This window comes from Xenopus laevis, chromosome 6S (assembly GCF_017654675.1).
Source record: "Xenopus laevis strain J_2021 chromosome 6S, Xenopus_laevis_v10.1, whole genome shotgun sequence".
Classification (NCBI taxonomy): Eukaryota; Metazoa; Chordata; class Amphibia; order Anura; family Pipidae; genus Xenopus; species Xenopus laevis.
In genome coordinates this window covers 15,273,154-15,294,098 of record NC_054382.1, presented here as the reverse complement: position 1 = coordinate 15,294,098, position 20,945 = coordinate 15,273,154, and the positions used below count along the sequence as shown (strand labels likewise).

Below are 20,945 nucleotides of genomic sequence, written 5' to 3'. Positions count from 1 at the left end.
AGAGAGTGAGAGAGAGTGAGAGAGAGAGAGTGAGAGAGAGAGAGTGAGAGAGAGAGAGTGAGAGAGAGAGAGTGAGAGAGAGAGTGAGAGAGAGAGTGAGAGAGAGAGTGAGAGAGAGAGAGTGAGAGAGAGTGAGAGAGTGAGAGAGAGAGAGAGAGAGAGAGAGAGAGAGTGAGAGAGAGTGAGAGAGTGAGAGAGAGTGAGAGAGAGTGAGAGAGAGTGAGAGAGAGTGAGAGAGAGTGAGAGAGAGTGAGAGAGAGTGAGAGAGAGTGAGAGAGAGAGAGTGAGTGAGAGTGAGAGTGAGAGAGAGTGAGAGTGAGAGAGAGTGAGAGTGAGAGAGTGAGAGAGTGAGAGAGTGAGAGTGTGAGAGTGAGAGTGAGAGTGAGAGTGAGAGTGAGAGTGTGAGAGTGAGAGTGAGAGTGAGAGTGAGAGTGAGAGTGAGAGTGTGAGAGTGAGAGTGAGAGTGAGAGAGAGAGAGAGAGAGAGAGAGAGAGAGAGAGAGAGAGATACAGAGATAAAGATAGATAGGATAAGCCCCCCCCCCATATAGGTAGCTCAAACATACAATGTTTTTTTATTAGAGTGTTCTCCATTGATGTATTTTCTGTAGTAGGGTCTTTTTTAACTTACCAACTAGGCGTTGGTTTGAATGAGAGACTGGAATATGAATAAGAGGGGGGCCTGAAAAGAAAGATTAGGAATAAAAAGTAACAATAGAATAAAAAGTAACAATAATAATAATAAATGTAAACTCAGAGCAATAGTATTTTAACTACTGGGGTCAATGACCCCTATTTGAAAGGTGGTAAGATGTCAAAGTGGAAGGTACATATTTTTTTGACAGAAATAAGGCTTGTGCATCATTGGAGGATGGGTAATTAATTGGCTGATTAGCCATTCAGCAAAAGTCTTAATGTTGTATAGAGTGTTGCCCAGCTGGCAGAGATGAACATGAATTATTTAGAAGGTGAAGGATTAATAAGGGGGGCATCGCCCTACTCGCCCAAGCTACTGTCTGACAATAAGTGACAGATGCAGTGAGTCTGCGCTGCACAAAGCAATGGAAGCCGGCGAGAACTGTGTGCACTTAACTGGATAAGGAAACAATAACATTTACCGGCACTTCATCGGAAACTCGTTAATATTCTGCCCACAAACGTTCCTTTATGAGCAGGAAAGTTTAGAAGAATTAATTTAAGTTGCAGCAGGATGTGAGGATATTGCTGGTGCCCTGCTGTCCGGGTTTAATGAAAGCAAGAGAGGGATAGGAGGAAGACATTTATATTGCTAATAGGGAGTCACTGTATGTGTAACGTGTTTGTTACCTATGGAGAGCAGGAGAGATATTGTATTTATAGGAGGGTTCTAGTGACTGGAACATGGAACAGACTATGGCTCACACATTACTCCGCTCTCATCAAGGGACAAGTTTAGGGTTATGCGATTCATATCTGGAAAGTTCTGTAAAGGAATTACATTTCCATTGATACAGGATAAGCTGCTTATACGTTAACAACATCACTTAACAGCACCTCCCACCTACTGAGCTACCTAACCCCACGGCTAGCCATCCCTTTCACACCATAGCCAACTGGTCCTTCACCTAGCTCAGTGCTCTCCAACTATTTATTAACAGCTGCATGCTAATTTAGGATATCATTTAAATGAAGCTATTGGGCAGTCTATGGACCATATTAAATTAAATGGAAGTTCCAGTCAATCATGCAGGGCTATCTCTTATCCACCCAAGCCTCTTCCTACCATCATAGCCACCAACCTTCCAATATCGCTGTGTCCCACCCTAGAAAACTGCTATCCTTCTGAGTATGTGTCACTTTTTTAATACTTACCAAAACCACTTCCAATGCCAACATAAACCAGTCATCCTTCACCAAATACCTCTAGCCACCTAATACTAATCGTAGATACCCATGTCTCTATGTAGCACAACAGTTCCTTTCATACTGTGCCAATCACCTATCACTCTGCTACACCACCTCCCTTGTCACCTACCCCTCTACCCACCACCCAAGTAGTTGTACGAATGTGGGTCACTGATCATGAGATCAGACAGAAGGACTGAGCTTGACAAGCAGTCACTTCTTCCCCACCCAAATTATAGTATAGAATTATATGATTAATACCCTAAAGAAACAGGAAATTGGTCTCTTTAATTATAGCCACATACACAATTATCATATGGGCTGATATCTAAGTTGCCCAACTAAAACCTGCATGCTACCTAAGTTTCATGTTGTTTTCATTCATTCCCTGCAATAAAATGCAACTTGTATGAAAGACAATTGGAATTATATGTAAAGGAATGTTGTAATGTAAAGTTATATCAGACTGGTCCCATGCAGACCCTGGGGTGTCTGTTGTATGGTAGTTTTCCCTCTCCTGCACTTTCACTGGCTCCTTACTTCTTCGTTATAGGTGGCTATCGGCAAACAAGCAGGTATAGGGGCCTGTGGATATCAATTTCTATATAACTACATTAAAATGAAAGGGGATAGGATACCTTGTTCTACAGATTGGATCATACTCATACATCAGCACCTTCTTGAAACATTGCGCCAGATTCTATTTCACGAGAAAAACATATCTCCTTGTTCAACCACTAAATATGATGTGATCACTTGCACTGGAATCACTGAAATGCCACCAATGCATGTGGGGCCTGATACTAAATAGGCAGTGGTGTAACTAGAGTGCACTGGGCCCCCTGCAAAAAAAAATCTTCAGAGGGACCCAGCGCAGTTTGATCCCCATTCTCCCGCCCACTCCCTGCCTCCGCCCACTCCCTGCCTCCGCCCACTCCCCTCCCAGACTCCGCCCACTATAAGGCCTGTGCCGACACACCCTGCTTCCCCGCCGCAAGTGAGAGAGGGTTGGGGAAGGGGTTGGGGTTCTTGTAGGCTATATAGGAAGCAGACCCCTCTTTAGTTACACCACTGTACATAGGAATCAGGAAAATCAACCACCAGGTTTCCCTACGGAAATCTGCAAAGGACGGAGGAATGGATGATCCCTAACATACACAGAGATTTATTTTGTAGACATTAAACGGAGCTGATGCCCGGCTGAAAGGAAGAAATGATTCAGTTGGAAAAGAGACAAAAATGTATTCGCTTTTTATGTCAAAAACAGTTTTGCGCCAGAACATTAGGCAATATTTTGTGGGAGAGTTACTGAATGATGTCTGCAATGGATTACAAGAGAAGTTTCTCAAGGAGTGCGTTCCCTCTGGAGTATTAAAAGCTCGGTGTGTAGGGAAAACCATTTTTAATCTTATCAGACTGTAATATTAAACCGCATAAAGTCAACATAATGCAGAATAATTGAAAATAGCAAATGCGTTGTCTTATTAAATAAATGAAGTTACCCCAGCCCTAAGTACTTAGCTTGATACGATCTATACTGGATTTAGTCTTGGCAGTAGCACAAATGCCGTATCAGGAGACTAAGCTTAAGGACTCGTGTGCTGCTAATATAGTCTTTCAGCAACTCCATACCAAACTCCTGGAGAGTTCATGACTGTCATACCACAGTTATATTATATCCTACACGCTCAAAGTAGAAGTTAGATGGTCCACAAAAACAAAAACTGGAAGACACTCAAAGAACCACATGTCACACACCAAAAAAAAGAAAAGTATAAAAAACAAAAACCTTTATTAATACAAGATCCTTACCGGGGATTGTAATAAAAGTCAGTAACGGAAAAACTATTTGCAATACGGAAAAACTATTTGCAATGCGAAAAGATATGCCTTTGCGCGAATTTAATATCGCTTTTGCAAACCCGGAAACTGTTTAGCGACCACTTCCGACATTGGAAGACCGTTTGTGAATTTTATAGTTTGCACAAATGCGCAGTAAATGTAATAAATCTTCTTACTAAAAAAGTCGTTATGTTTGCTCCAACACCTTCAAGCACTTCTGCAGAGTGCGCAATTAAAATTCGCAATGCAATAACAGTTTAAAGGATAAGTGAACCTTTTAAATAAGTGAATGTAAAATGGTAAAATGACCAGCAGGGGCGCTGTTGTAACAAAATTCATTCATATTAACAGTATATTTATCCATTAATATTTTGGAATTTAAAAAGAATAAATAATGAATGTAAATGACAAAAGTGCTTAGAAAAGCCCCCTCATCAGTTTTACATTCACTTATTTTAAAGGTTTACTTACCCTTTAAGGAACAATATTACATTGCGAGATGTGGATTTTTATTCTTATCGGTGCAAATTGCTTTTCTCTTTGCAACTTTCATTACATTCCCCCATAATGGCATACGCGTTTTGTGCTCCAAGAGCAGGCAATAGCCTAAGAAACACGTAAGGCAGTAGGGATGTTGTATCCATAAAGGTGTTTGGGGTTTTTTTGGTGGCTTGGGGCCCCTGTAGAGTCTTGCACAGAACCAATTTTAGAAACCTGGACTTACAACCTACATTTTCATCCACTTGAACCCACAAACCAACCCACAACTGCCTTATCCGCATTAAACAGGAAGTTTTGCTGCTGCAAACTATAAGTGACAGCAACGATGGTGCAGAAAAAAAGATTTAAATTGTTTAAAGTATTAAAATATAGATATAAAATAAAACTAGGGATGCACCGAATCTAGGATTTGGCCAAAATCTTTCTGCCAGGCCGTCCCAAATCCTTATTTGCATATGCAAATTATGGGGTGGGGAGGGAAATCGTGTGACTTTTTGTCTCAAAACAAGGAAGTATTTTTTTTCGCTTTCTTACCCCTAATTTGCATATGCAAATTAGAAATCGGTTCAGTAATCTGCCAAATCTTTAACGAAGTGGATTTGGTGCATCCCTAAACAGTGTCGGACTGGCCAGCTGGGATACCAGGAAAACTCCCGGTGGGCCCAGGTGTCAGTGGCCCTCATGCTTCTAAACATTTGGTTTATTTCATGGCCATTCCCTATTTCTATGAGAAAAAATAGGCTAAATAGATGGAATAACAGATTATAGTAAGAAAACAGATTTAGGAGAATAGAGGTTGATTGTGGAGATGAAGAATAATAGTACTGAGAGTGGCCCCTGGTCTAAGGTTTTATGGTGGGCCCCTGGTCTAAGGTTTGTGGGTGGGCCCCTGGTGTCCCAGTCTGACACTGTCCCTAAATAAAACATATGATGAGAAATATACACGACACGCATCTATAGCAACACCCGAAAATCCTACCTGCAACCCTTGGGTACACTCTTTTTTTGTGAGTAACCCTTGGGTACTCAACCCACTGCAGGACTCTAGGCTGCTGCACCTGGACCACAATTCACACTTAGTTAATTTTGCTGCCCAGTATAATAAGTCAGTGATATATTTATAATTCCTATGGATTTGATTCGTCCACACACACACAGAATGATTTGGGTAGGATAAAGTATAGGGGTGCAAAGAGGCCTCTAGTAATCCATTAGGGAAGAAAGAATTAAGGACCAGTTACAGCAAAAAAAAGAGGGGTAGTTGTATGCATTTAAATATAGGTTAATATCACTTTGCTCTGATGAAACAGAGTTTGCTTCAGAAATTCTAATATAGTGTATATAATTAAGCTGCTGTGTAGCTATGGTTTCCAATTGGGTTGTAGGGAACCCACCTGCATAGAATACAATAGATTTGGTACATAAGATAAAGAGGTCAGGAGTTATTCATGGCTTTCTATACACACACAGCATGAGTGGTGTTACTTGTCCTTTAAAGTGAGGCCACAAAGGAAGAGCAGCAAAAATAACAGCACGTTATACAAATAGAAAAGCAAGAGAGGCAGATGGTTAAAGCTGGCAAAAGGAAATTATAGAAATCCCTGAATTTCATGTTCGTTCAGATCAAAGCAGATGCAATATGATTTAAATATTGTCGGCCCAGATTGTGATTTTGGGCCAGTCTATCGGTTAGTAATGATTACGGGGAACATAAGTCCTGGAAGACAAAAATATGGAATGATAGAGACAGGACTGCCCTGGGTGCCAATCAGTAGTTTGGCACCCTAGACAAGAGCCCCCCTGTCCTGCATTACCATTTACCTCCTTACCATGATGGTTTTTAAATAAAGAGAGCAAGAAAATGTAAAACACTTTTTCATTTATATTACTGCCCCCTGTACCAGCAAGCTCAGCAGCCAATTATCATACAGCCCTCCAGCAGCCATCATATTGCCCCAAATTTTTACCTGTGTCAGCAGCAGCCAAAAATAAATCTGATCACATTATATTGTCCCCAAGTATTTACGTACCTGTGCCAGCGCCCAGCAGCAAAAGCAAACATATGGCCCCCAAATCTGTACCTGGCTGTGCCAGCAGGAAGCTTCACACTTTACAGTAATAGAAAGAAAGTCTTCTGTTCAGTGCAACTGTGCAAGGCTGAGAGCAGCGAGTGTGAGACACACCAAGCAGCCCCCCAGCTCTCTGCCTCTCTCTGTCATCCAACCACATCAGTGACGTCATTGACGCATATTCACACGTCGCGCTGCACAGAAGGGACTATTACTTGCCGGCAAGAGGGAGAAGGTGAAGGAGGGGGGATTCCAGCCGACTGAGTGACCATGATTACTGAAACAAATTCTTAAATAAACGCTTGAAAAAATGAAAAAATTATAAACCCCCATTAAAAGTGCACCCCTCAATGATGGCGTCCTAGACAGCCGCCTGCTCTGCCTACTCCTAGTTCCGGCCCTGATCCCTACAGTGAGCACCAACCATCTGGTTTTTCGGTGTGCTATTAATGTGGACATGGTCTTGCAGTAACATGGGTGTGGTTTAAAGTGAGTGTGGTCTAAAAACAGGGAGTGGCTAAAACTGGCTTCCGTTATCGGCCCTCCATCATGTAGATTAGAAAAGTTTCGGCCCTCTGTACCATATAAATTGGATAGCACTGATCTAAATTATACGTCTGAGCTGCAAGGCTTTGTTGTACATCACATTTGTGCATGCTTCTCAATGGGGGCAGCTGAAAAAGTCAATTTTATAATATTGTATTCTCATGGGCAGTTACCTATAGAACCAATCAGTGATTAGCTTTTTAAAGCCAGCTGCAGATAGGCAATGAATGCGGCAATTTTATTGGTTGCCATGGGTTAAATTTGCCTAGTGTTGATATATGACCCCCACTGGGAGGTAAATTGCCTCCTGGTGATTTTGTCCTGTGGCCATGATACCAACAGGAACCAATCAGCAGTTAGGTGGACCTAATAAGGAACTGGACTCTGTCTTTGCTGGTGTGAATGTCTTAGCTGTCCGCCTACTACTTTACTTCTGGCAGGGACAGGCCCACCCCAGGTCTACTGGGAGCTCCACGTACCTCCTTACTGTCCCGTTTTTAGAGGGACAGTCCCTCTTTTGACAGCTCAACCTGCAGCCCCTCGTTTGTACTGGAAAGTCCAGTTTTTCTCTGCATTGAACAGCCAGAAAAAAACAAACAAAGCCCAGAGCAGCCACAGCAGCATTTAAGATACTTTTGTAACAATTTTGAGATAAGCAAATAATTGTAACAATATAAGATAACAGGTCCCTTGGGAGAAGTTAGACTCTCAGCTTAAAGGGCAATACACCTTCATTAGCAAAACTGTAACTGAAAAAAAACACAGAAATATGTTCAAACTTTCATAACCTGCCAAATTTTGTAAAATGAACATGGTAATTAGGGGGTGTGGCCACAAAAATGGGCGAGGTCAAAAAAAGTTGTTTTTTTTGTCATCAACAACTTTTTTATCCTTTTCGTTACCAAAATGTTGGGAGGTATGGCTCCAATAAAGGGGACATTTTTAAAGATAATTTTTAGCCGAAAGTAAAACCAGCACCATATATTATTGATTATGCCTACATCATCTAAGGCGGTTTTATCATGTTTTATGTCGCCTTTCAAGGCGAAAGCCTCAGTAGAACAAAAAAAGATGGTTCTTAATATGTAAAGTTAATAAACTGTAGAAAAATCATGTTCTTAATAATAATCTCCAACATCAAGGGGAAATAAATGGATGATAAAATATACATAAATATATATTAACCATTATGTAAAATGGACTAGAAAGTAATACCCATTTAAGTACTACTGACACTGACATTAAATATCATTTTATGGAGTTGATTTTTAATGTATCCGGTTGTTGGCACAAAGACATTGCTCATATCTGATATAAGTGGCAATGCATCGGAACATTACTATAGAATAATGGGACATGAAGAACAATGCATTTATAAGCAGAGTACAAAGCATTTAAAATTGACTTATTCAGTTTGCCATTAAATCTATCCCCTCTAGAACATCTTAAATGCAGGAGCAGTAAAACCACTTCTACTGAAAAGGAAACCCCTCATTTTTTTTCTGCAAGGAGAAGGAGTTTCTGTTCAACTTGTAGGTAACTTGGCATTAATAGAAAACAAATGGTCGGGAAGGGTGGAATCTTCTGACAGTGCAGCTTGATAAATGTTTAACCGAATGAATGAAACAAGATTCCAGGCTTGCTCCGACCTTAGTACTGGAAATCAAGTTACATTAGAATCCCCAAATTGAATAAATGCTTTTCATTTTCTGATCAACGTGGTTATGGAGATCTGCATGTAGTGTGCGTGGGGGCGAAACCAGGGCCGAGCGAATGCAATCTGGATTTCGTTTTCTCTGTTTAATAACTTCGAGAGATTAACTTACATAGGTCTGTATTGTTTTAATTTGGTTCGGTGCTGTTATGATTTTTAGCAATTTGATTTCAGAAAATCCAATTTTTGCATAAGTCTGGGTAGAAATAAAATAAAGGAGCTGGAATATAAAATGATTGTATGCGGAAGGCTTGTTTTCTAGTCTGGCTGTCCGTTCAATGATGGCTTTTGTGTGGTCAGGACAAGGAAAATAAGGCATCACAAATTAGAGTCCTGCAGCGGGTCAGATACCTGCGGGTTACACGGAAAAACGTGCGGTACCCTGTGGGTTGCAGGATGAAGTTTCAGGAGTATAGACGCGGGTCAGCGTTCTCCGGGTTTGCGGGTTGGGACTTTTCAATAGCGAGTTTTAATGTGACCATAGACGCACAGATAATATCGTACGAAACTAATTTTAGCATACCTCCCAACTGTCCCTTTTTCGGAGGGACAGTCCCTCTTTTGACAGCTCAACCCGCAGTCCCTCATTTGTACTGGAAAGTCCCTCTTTTCTCTGCACTGAACAGCCAGAAAAAGAAAAAGTTTCTCACTTAATTGGCTTTTAGCAGAGAGCCCAGAACAGCTAACAGGTGCAAATAAGATACTTTGTAACAATTTTGAGACACAAAAACACAGTTAAGATAAGGAGAAATATTTTCAAACTTTCATAACCTGCCAAATTTTGTAAAACAAACATGGTAATTAGGGGGTGTGGCCACAGAAAGAGGTATGGTCAAAAAATTGCTGCGCTACGTGCGGAAAAAAATTTTTTGTCCCTCTTTTTACTTCCAAAATGTTGGGAGGTATGTTTTAGTCCGATATTCGTTGCGTGTATGGTGGAAAAAGAGCCGACCGATATCGGCAGAAGACTTGGATATTGGTCGGCTCGTCGATCGGGCTGGACAGAAAATTTTGATTGGGTGCCTTTGAAGGAACCAAACATCGGCCATTGTTAGTGCTGAATCGTCAGATACAGGTAGAATTCTATTGTTTCTTCCCGTATATCTACCTGTATATCTGACGATTCAGCTCTACACGTGTGTATTGAAATGAACGATCTTTCTTGGAAAGATCTTTTCCAAGAAAGATCGTAATTGTTACGTCTATGGCCACCTTTACTCCTTTTTTTCTGATCACGCCTACTTCTAATGATGTCACTTCCGGCTTACAATGACAGCACTTCCTGTTTTACTCCTTTTTTTCTGATCACGCCTACTTCTAATGATGTCACTTCCGGTTTACAATGACAGCACTTCCTGTTTCTTGATGGTCAGCGGGTCGCGGATCGGGTTGCGGATAAGGTACTCGTGGGTCGGGTTTAACAAATTGGTTCCATGCAGGACTCTATAACAAATTACCAGAATGCCAACTTCCATTCTGCGATATTCAGGGAAAAGGAGCCCATAGGAAATAGGTAATTTTATATGAAGGATCCCTGTGGAAGGTTGGTCTATTTTAATACAAATCTTTTTTAAACGGCTAATACACATGAAATGATGAAAAGACATAAGTTTTTAATTTATTTTTTGTAAACTTACATTAAGAGGTACAAGGCTGACAACAACCTGACCATAACCGCCCTACTTCAACACATACCTGGCCCGACCAAGAAAGTAATTGCTTCTTATTTAAAAGAGACATTTTGTGTAAAAAATAAGAATGTACCAGTGCGTTATATTAATTTAGATATAGAAGAATTGTGCTTAAAAAAAGTAGAGTTTCAGGCTGATTTATTGAATATTTCTTTAAAACTTTTAATAATCCCTCCCTTCTCTTCCACTTTCTGTTCCGGCGGCTCTCAGCTCACTGCACTGTAGGACAGGAACCAATCAGCAGCTAGCAGGACCTGATAGGGAACTGAAGCCTGTCTGTGCTTGTGTGACTTCAGGGCTGTGATTGGCTGTCCCCCTCCTGCTGTGCTTCTGGCAGTGACCGTTAGGACACACACACCCCTCATTTGAAACAGGGACAGGGGCCTGTGAACATCTATAGGGAGCTCCAATAAAGGGGCTATTTTTAAAGACAATATTCATTTTTAGCACCATGTAAAAGCACCACCATATTACTCATAATATTTCATTTATCCTATATGTCTCTTTTAACCACTCTCAACCTGCCCCATCTCTGACATTACTGGAGAGCTGCTGGTAGGGACCTTCAGCAGCACAAGTACCTGTGGTATACCCACAAAGCAGTCATGTTTCGGGTAGCAAGTTCCTGATTAACCCGCAGCCCCAAGCTGAGTGGTAGGTAAACTTATTATGGGGGGGGCAGATTGGGTTGCAGGTCCGTGTAGGGGACCAGGTCAGGCTAGGGTTGCCACCTTCTGCCCAGTGGAACTGTGTGCAGGGGGGCGGAAACTCAATACAATGGGGGCCAGTCATGATGTCAGGGGCAGAGCTATGATGTGGTGATCGGCCAATCATAGGCAGTTTTGACCTGGACAGCCATACACAAAAAAAAAAGTGTCAAAACCGGACAGATGGCAACCTTAGGTCAGGCTCACTAGTGCCCGAATGGACATGTGCAGGGCTCTATCAGGCAAGGCAGGCACAAGTATAAAAAGAATGATGGCAAACTGCCAGAAGAATAACAGATATGTTGACATGAAGGACCGGGAAGACCAAAAGCAAAGGTCTGGACACCTCCTGAAAGTGACCCACTAAAAAAGTACCTGACTGAACCTGGCACCAACTGCAAATGGGTTTTGAGCAGTCCGATAAATATTCCGATAAATAAAGTAGGGATGCACCAAAACCAGGATTCGGTTCGGGATTCGGCCAGGATTCAGCCATTTTCAGCAGGATTTGCCAAATACTTCTGCCTGGCCGAATCCGAATTTGCATATGCAAATTAGAGCTGAGCAGGGAAATTGCATGACTTTTTGTCACAAAACAAAAAAGTAAAAAAAAAATTTCCCTTCCCACCCCTATGTGTGCAAATTAGGATTCGCATTCAGTTCAGCAAAATAGTGGATTCGGTGCATCCCTAAAATATAGTTATACCATTAGTCAGTTAGCCAAGCAGGCAGGTTTGAACATTTTGATGGCTAAGCTTAAAGTGTTGGTAATATTGGCAAGTGATTTTTGAATCAGATTATAAAAACAGAATAATAATTTTTTGATTCTACCTCTACAACTGCTACAATCTTTCCCTTCATGAACAAAATTAAAAATTGAAGTTATATTTAGAAATACCTTTACAATCACTGAAAAAAATAAATGAGTGCTGAATAACTTGTTTTGGGGTGGATATCCACTTAAATTAGATATATTTTTTTCTTTTTAAAGTCCAAACAAGTATCACACTGGTCTAGAAATGCCAACAGAATTCTAACACCGTCATCTGGTGGTGGTATGTCAGGCGGATACCCAGGACCCATGGGTGCCAACCAGTACATCACTACCACTGACAAAATAGCCTATCCTGCCTTACACATGGTTATTTTCTAACCATATCCATATGCCTTGGTAACATTTAAAGAGATATTGTCATGGGAAAAAAAAATTCAAAATGAATCAGTTAATAGTGCTGCTCCAGCAGACTTCTGGACTGAAATCCATTTCTCAAAAGAGCAAACAGATTTTTTTATATTCAATTTTGAAATCTGACATGGGGCTAGACATAGTCAATTTCCCAGCTGCCCCCAGTCATGTGACTTGTGCCTGCACTTTAGGAGAGAAATGCTTTCTGGCAGGCTGCTGTTTTTCCTTCTCAATATAACTGAATGTGTCTCAGTGGGACATGGGTTTTTACTATTGAGTGTTGTTCTTAGATCTACCAGGCAGCTGTTATCTTGTGTACGGGAGCTGTTATCTGGTTACCTTCCCATTGTTCTTTTTGTTTGGCTGCTGGGGGGAAAAGGGAGGGGGTGATATCACTCCAACCTGCAGTACAGCAGTAAAGAGTGATTGAAGTTTATCAGAGCACAAGTCACATGACTTGGGGCAGCTGGGAAATTGACAATATTTCTAGCCCGATGTCAGATTTCAAAATTGAATATAAAAAAATCTGTTTGCTCTTTTGAGAAATGGATTCAGTGCAGAATTCTGCTGGAGCAGCACTATTAACTGATTCATTTTGAAAAAAAAAAAATTTTCCCATGACAGTATCCCTTTAACTATGATTTTTGTATTGTAGCAGTTTATACAGTAAAATAGTAATACAAATAGTAATAAAAAACCTGACGAAACGAAACCTGATCCAGAGGAAGGCAAAGACCCCCTTCTGAAGCCTTATTTGCCTCAGGCCAAATTCCTACCCGTCCCTGTATTTTGCAGAACCTTGGAGTAAATACAAAAATAAAATACCAGTAAAATACTCCAACTTTAAATAGTACACCACCTCTAACAAGACACGTTATTTGTACATAATTCCGAAAGAATAAGCCTAGCATTAATGCAGAGGAGAGTAGTCTAAACTTAGTCCTGGAGGAGACACCTGCTCTATTGCAAGGTTTATAATAAAGAGATATTACATGTTTTCCTTTAACAGTATCATGATCCCATAATCTGGATTTTAGGAACCAAATAAAGTAGGCTTTCTGGATGAACAGATTATAGAATGTGACATCTTCGGACTGTGCCAACTCCTGTCAATGTGGGACAGCAAACGTTAAGCAGATGACATTGGTAAGTCCTCTAGTTTAGGGAAATCTTATCTGTATAATAATTAGCTTTTAACGTAGCTATGGGGATATATATGATGCAGATTGGCAGAGTTTACTTCCATTTTAAAGGAGAACCAAACCCTAAAAATTTAAATGGCTAGAAATGCCATATTCTATACACTGAACTTATTGCACGAGGCTAAAGTTTCAGCTTGTCAATAGCAGCAATGATCCAGGACTTCAAACTTGTCACAGGGGGTCACCATCTTGGAAAGTGTCTGTGACACTGACATGCTCAGTGGGCTCTGAGCAGCTGTTGAAGCTAAGCTTAGGGCTCGTCACTAATTATCCAGCAGAAAATGAGCTTCCCTGGCTGTAATATAAGCTGATGCTACAGGTTTGCTGATTATTAAATTCTGATGCTAATTGCACTGGTTTCTGTGCTGCCATGTAGTAATTATCTGTATTAATTATTAATCAGCCTTATATTGTGACATTTCTATTCTATGTGTACTGTATATTATGAGTGGGTCCCTAAGCTCAGTAAGTGACAGCAGCACAGAGCATGTGCAGTGAATCAGCAGAAAAGAAGATGGGAAGCTACTGGGGCATCTTTGGAGACACTGCTAAAGGGCTGTGGTTGTCTTGGGCTGGTACAGAAGCACAAAACATAATATACAACATTTCTAGCTACTTCTTTAGTTAAGCTTTAGTTCTCCTTTAATTATACTAGGGTGAACAAGTCTACATAGTCTCTTGCCTAATTCCATAACTTCTTAAATATACCAATATTTTAGTCCTACAATAAGCCAGAATTAGCAAAGAAACGTGGTCTGTTACCTGCTCCTGCCTCTCTAGCCACTTGTCCACCAGAGGGTGACTGGCACTCAGTGAAGAGCGGGCATTATCTCTCTGAAACTGTTTAGACCAGTTACTGGTATCCCTGGGGAGACTTCTGTAGTTCTCATCTTTCTGTTTTAAGAAAAAGAAAAATATATTATTGAGGGGAAGCTATACTCTATGTTCTGGTTTTTAAAACATACAGACTAATGCAAAAAAAACTACCTATTGAAAAAAAAATTAAAAGTTCTGATAGACACATAAGTGTATACTCTGGGTGACGGCCCCTTAAAGGTAATATCCAGAAGGTTCTCCTCTGCATATGGAGTACTCAGCCTACAGGCATTTCTGCTCGGTGATGAGAGCTGGAGGGCCCTGAGTAGATCCTCGGTGGCAACTCAAGTGGCAGTAATTTGGTCTAACAATGTGATAACAGAATTTTATAGAAGTATAAATATGAATAGGTCATCATGTTCGGCTGTCTCTGTTAGAGAAAAATACAAAGACATCTCTATACAAGGGTTGTGGACAGAATATGACACAATAAGCACTTTTTATTGGGACTGGTCTAGGGGACTGTATGGCTAATACAAATAAGCAAATAATCTAAAAGGCTTTGCTAGCTGATTGTCCTCTGCACTCCTCAGATAGACATGCATTGAGGGAGCTATATGCTTTTCCCATAAAGAATATTTGCAGAACACTAAAATGTAGACCAAAAAGAGGCAATCTCAACCAACACAAACCAAACCCAGAAGACAACTACGCAATAATCGGTTGGGCAAGCACACATCAGAAAGACTGTGCGATGACACTCAATACAACAAATCTTCGGAAATGGAAAATTAGGTCTGAATCAAGCCGGTGCAGTTTTCTGCTAATAGGAGCACCAGCCCGGGGTTTCAGATAAGTCAATACAATCACTTGGGGGTGCCTAACATTTGGCACCCCCAACTGCACCAAGCCTTTCCTTCTGATATGATAACTATGTATAAATATATAAGGGGATCATATTATAATGTCTCTAATGCTTTATTTACCAGTAGGTCTTTCCAGCTGACAAAAGGTCATCCATTCCGATTAGAAGAAAAGGAGGTTCCGCCTAAATATTCGGAAGGGGTTTGTTACAGTGAGAGCTGTGAAGATGTGGAATTGTCTCCCTGAATCAGTGGTACAGGCTGATACATTAGATAGCTTTAAGAAGGGGTTGGATGGTGTTTAGCAAGTGAGGGAATACAGGGTTATGGGAGATAGCTCATAGTACAAGTTGATCCAGGGACTGGTCCCATTGCCATTTTGGAGTCAGGAAGGAAATTTTCCCCCTCTGAGGCAAATTGGAGAGGCTTCAGATGGTTTTTTTCCTTCATCTGGATCAACTACCAGTTAGGCAGGTTATATATAGACTTAAAAGGTTGAACTTGATAAATGTGTGTCTTTTTTTAACCTAACTTACTATGTAACTATGTAAAAGGCAGTGGTGTAACTACCGGGGGAGCAGGGGGTGTGATTGGGCCAGGGCCCGCATCCCCTCAAGTCCCCCCGGCAGCTCGAGCGCCACTGACTCCGGCGACAGAAAATGGTGTACGGAGGGGGGAGGGGGCCGGCTGCATGTCCCGAGCCAGGGCCTGTCCCCCTCTAGTTATGTTACTGGTAAAAGGCCCCCCAAAAGTAGCAGAGATATTCAGGAGAACCCACCTTAGCATGATGCGAACTATAGGAAGAAATATACATGAGAAGTAAACAATGAAATCTGCAAAACTCTCCTTTTTTTAGCTACATCTATTGGCGGATTCATGCCCTATCGTCCTGACAATATGAGAAATGTTGTGAATACTGTAAGCTCTATTAAGCAGGAGCATCTTAATCTCTTGTACTGATCATTAATTGTATGTAATTTGTATGTTTGATGAATACAACTTTCTATGTAAAGTACTGTAGAATAGGGATGCACCAAATCCAGGATTCAGCCTTTTTCAGCAGGATTCGGATTCGGCCCAGCCGAACCGAATCCGAATCCTAATTTGCATATGCAAACTAGGGGCGGGGAGGGAAATCACATGACTGTCACAAAACAAGGAAGTAAAAATGTTTTTCCCCTTCCCACCCCTAATTTGCATATACAAATTAGGATTCAGATTCTGTTCGGTATTCGGCCAAATCTTTTGGGAAGGATTCGGAGGTTTGCCGAATCCAAAATAGTGGATTCAGTGCATCCCTACTGTAGAATGTGCTTTATAAGTGTAAAATCAATCATTTCAAACAATAGTATGCAGCAGACAATGTAACGGATTTTCAAGGTGACATTGGTCCCAAAACACAGCCAGCAATATATGGTAATAATAAATCAGACAAAGCTGAAAATGTATATTTGTTTCCCCGCCTGCACTGCTTTTTTGTCTGAACATCAGAAGAAACAGCAGATGAAAAAATAATTTTATTTTTAACACTGGAAAGGCTACATTTTTTGGCTCAGAAATCTTCCCCTTTAAACGCCACAATCCCTGTACTTTATTCTCTATGCGGAAAAGATATTCAAGGGAAAAAGAAATATGAAATGATTGTAAACTCAAGCAGAGAGTGGAGCGAAGGGCGAAAAACTTTCACAGCAAATAGGCTTCATGTAGAGCCGGAGAATGAAAATGGCTTTCTTTCAGGAACTCAGCGTCCCACTGCGAGGCCTGTCTGGATTCGGCTCTGTGCTTATTGCTTGAATTTATAGGCAGTCACAGCTACCAGTTCACTACAAAGGAGCGGAACAGAGCGGATGTGATACTGCAGCAGATCTGTCACTTACTAGGGGGCTGCGCTAAGTGGAAGAGCGAGGAGATTTTCACCTCAAGGAAACTTAGCAACCTTAACGGGAACGCACAGATAAAACATACAACTGAACCGCCCCGGAGAGATCACAATTTAAGAGACACTTGGTGGACAGCAAAACTTCAAGCATTAACAAAATTAAAATGATTTTGGAGGATTTGGGGGAAAGAAAGGTGAAAACCATTAAAGATAAAGCCTTCTTAATGTCAGACTGAGGCTATTATTTCCAGTGCTCGATAATCTTTTCTTCTTTAAAGGGCAATGTCAGCGCTTAGCTAAATAAATGACTTAATGAAATGTCTTGAAGCAACCAAAGTGCCCCAGCTTTACAGACAGACAAATGGGAGCAACACACAACCAATAGAATGGAGTAGAATGTATAGTATAATGATGCATCATCATTGGATATAAATGCTTTACTTGATGAGAAGTCATAATTTGGGGGTGAGCACAGAGCAGAAATTTAAAGGAAAATATTGTATTTATAAGGAAGGCTATTTTCCTACATTGGGCAATAGAATATTCTGGGGTTAAAGGGATACTGTCATGGGAAAAAAAACATTTTCAAAATGAATCAGTTAATAGTGCTGCTCCAGCAGAATTCTGCACTGAAATCCATTTCTCAAAAGAGCAAACAGATTTTTTTATATTCAATTTTGAAATCTGACATGGGGCTAGACATATTGTCAATTTCCCAGTCACATGACCAGGGGCAGCTGGCAAATTGACAAAATGTCTAGCCCCATGTCAGAGTTCAAAATTGAATATAAAAAAATCTGTTAGCTCTTTTGAGAAATGGATTTCAGTGCAGAATTCTGCTGGAGTAACACTATTAACTGATGCATTTTGAAAAAAACATGTATTCTGATGACAGGATCCCTTTAATTTACTAGGTGGCAGCCGAGTCTGTGTGTGGTTGCAAACCACCCAATAAATGGCCAGGGATTGGGAATATATTCAACAGACCCCATCAGGAAAAGACTACATCAGCCAGGGGATCATCAATGAGAGCGATACGATTTGGTCAACCATGTGTAGGGATCTTATCATGCAGGGCCTTGCTTGGTGCAGAAATTAACCAACCAATTAGAGTTTGGCTTTAATTAGTCCACCTGTGTTATGCGGAGTAAAGAGAATTGCTGGATGGTTGCCATTTGACTCCAGTTTTTTTTAAAAAATTCAAATTCGATTTTCCAGATTTATCATACTCTGACCCTTTAAGAACTCAAATTCGACTATTCGTCCCCCTAAAACCTGCTGAATTGCTGTTTTAGTCAATGGAAGAAGTCCTGGAATCAATTTGGAGTTGTTTGCAGCCTTCCTGATATTCGAGTGTTTTTGGAGAAGAAACTTGAATCAAGTTATTAAAACTCAAATCGAATTCGATTTGAATTTGATTTGAATTTTCAGGTTGATCCTATAAAATTAGATTTTTTTCCAACAAATTTAGATTGGTCGAATTTCGAGTTCATGGGAGTTTATGGCACTTTTTAAAAACGCCCATGAACTCGAAATTCGACCTTTGATAAATGTGCCTCTTGATGTAAGGACACCCTGCAAGGCTAAAGCTGACAACATTACATAAGATAAGACATATCTGCAGAAATAAATCAAATCAACTGGACTTGCTGTGTTTTTTTTTTTTCTTGAAAACATTTCACCAGTCATCCAACTGGCTTTCTCAATTCAATGAATTGAGAAAGCCAGTTGGATGACTGGTGAAATGTCTTCAAGAAAGAAAAGAAAACTCAGCAAGTCCAGTTGATTTGACTTATTTCTACAGATATAACATGACCTGGATGAATGAGAATCTTCAGAAACGTAAGATATGATGACACCTCCAACTACAATTGGCACACAACAAGGCTGTATAAATACTATAAACTGCGGGTTCCGTTCTATAAATATAGAAGAATACCTTTGTATCATTTGCACCCTTGGCCGCTGAAGAGTTCTTCTTAGTGAAACCTGCTGTGGTGGACCAGCGCGAAGGGTTTTTACGGGAAGGATCCTCCGCTGTGAAGTTGGAATCACTGACAGATGTGGTAATGCCAACAAGGGCCGGATCACTACTTCGCCGTACATGAAGTGGCATATCTGTCATTGAAAAGAAAATAGAAAAAAAATTAGAAGGGGGGGGGAATACATTTAAGATTGATAAATTAAACTGACAAAGCCATCGAGATTTCATATTTTGTCTCACCGTGTAATTTTTTACTACTAAATCCTGCCTAGAGATGGTGCTAGAGTGCAATGGCCTTAGTCCTTCAGAAGTAATGTACTGAAACAATTGCACTCTAGCACCATCTAGAGCAGTGGTCCCCAAACAGTGGCTTTTAAGCAACATGTTGCTCACCAATCCCTTGGATGTTGCTTCCAGTGGTCTCAAAGCAGGTGATTATTTTTATTCCTGGCTTAGAGGCAAGTTTTGGTTATATTTGGTAACATCAGGTGTACTGCCAAACAAAGTCTCCTGTAGGCTGCCAGTCCATATAGGGGCTATTAAATACTCAATCAAAGTCCTTATTTGGACCATCAAGAACTTTTTCCATGCTTGTATTGCTCTCCAACTCTTTTACAACCTTTTACATTTCAGTGTGGCTCATGGGTAAAAAAGGTTGGGGACCCTTGATCAAGAACAGTGATCACCATCTAGTGGCTTTTAAGCAGCATGTTGCTCACCAACCCCTTGGATGACGCTTCCAGTGGCCTCAAATCAGGTGTTTGTTTTTGAATTCCAATTTTTGGAGTAGGGTTGCCATCTTTTTTTTTTTTTTCTTTGAAAACAGGCAGGGGCGGGACAGTGACATAGGGGGAAGGGCTTAAAACATTAGGGGTAGGCCAGTGATGTGGGGCGGTTGACATTAGGGGCGGGACTGGTGATGTGGCGATCATCGATTGGCTGATCGCAATATCAGTCACTTCGATGTCCTGTCCGGATTTCCGGGTGAAAAAAATCAGACTTTCAACTGTACAAATAACTTTAAAACAACAGAAATTTTTCGATGAGTGTATATTGGAAAGTTTTTAGACTAGAATTACATTTGCTATCATTAAGGAAACTTTCGGGGTTTATATCCCCTTTAACTTTATTGCTCAACAATTCTGCACCACCTGAAGCCCAGTAGAAAAGCCCCTGCTCCGGTTTGACCATATAATTAGAGTGCAGGTAGAATATAAGCATCAGTAACCCATATATGGATCTTATTAAGTGCATTGTTTTACAAGAATTCCAGGAATAATATTGTGGTTAAAAGCAACAAAAAAACCATTAGGGAAACAAAAACACAGATTTTTTCCTTTTAATGAATATAACCAGGTGCACCTTGTCCCATGCACTCGGTATTCGAACTGACCATAATAACAGGGGAAAGATGAAATAATGAGCTTAAGCAATAACTCACACGGAAAGCTCAGGATTATTGGGGAGGCCATACAGACATATCACAGCTGTCCATAACCCATTTTCAGACTGATCTACTGTATTATTTCCTTGGCCAAGAGTTTGCTCAGGTACAGTAAACAGAAAAGTAATATTTAGGCCATAATTCATTTTTCAAGCTGACAGGTGCAGCCTCTGTAGTCTGAGGATAAAACGGAGGGTCCAGAAGAGATTATTACTTCTTCAAGGATCGAACTGTCAACCACCAAGACGAAATATCCAGCGCCTTAGAAAAATTGATCGCTAATAGTCTACAGGAGCTCAGAACTGTATTAGGACTAAAAAAGCCATCACAGGTTCAAAAGCAGAAGAGCTTCCCTCTCGGAAGCACAAATTATTCCTCTGCACTTAGGTCTCTATGGCAAGGTAAATAAAGGCAAAGGAGAGCTGAGATAGACCAATCACATACACAGCTAATTCCCAGAAAATGACAGGTTGCAGCTAGTAATTCATGTACAAAGCATTTCATTTAACCCGGTAAAACCCCTGGAGAGGATTAGTTAAGCCAGTGATCCCCAACCAGTAGCTCATGAGCAACATGTTGCTCTTCAATCCCTTGGATGTTGCTCCCAGTGGTCACAAA

At 40.7% G+C, this 20,945-nt stretch overlaps 1 protein-coding gene across 9 annotated transcripts in view; it reads right to left on the bottom strand.

Moving 5' to 3' along the window:
• pard3.S (par-3 family cell polarity regulator S homeolog) overlaps positions 1–20,945 on the bottom strand; it is a 396,021-nt gene that overhangs the window by 245,790 nt on the left and 129,286 nt on the right. For 5 of the 9 annotated variants that reach the window (XM_018268701.2, XM_018268703.2, XM_018268699.2 and 2 more), the window contains exons 4-5: positions 18,839–19,017; positions 14,104–14,235 (exon numbers count right to left, since the gene is read on the bottom strand). In XM_018268701.2, coding sequence (XP_018124190.1) covers positions 14,104–14,235; positions 18,839–19,017 — 311 coding nt within the window. 9 annotated transcript variants of the gene reach the window in all.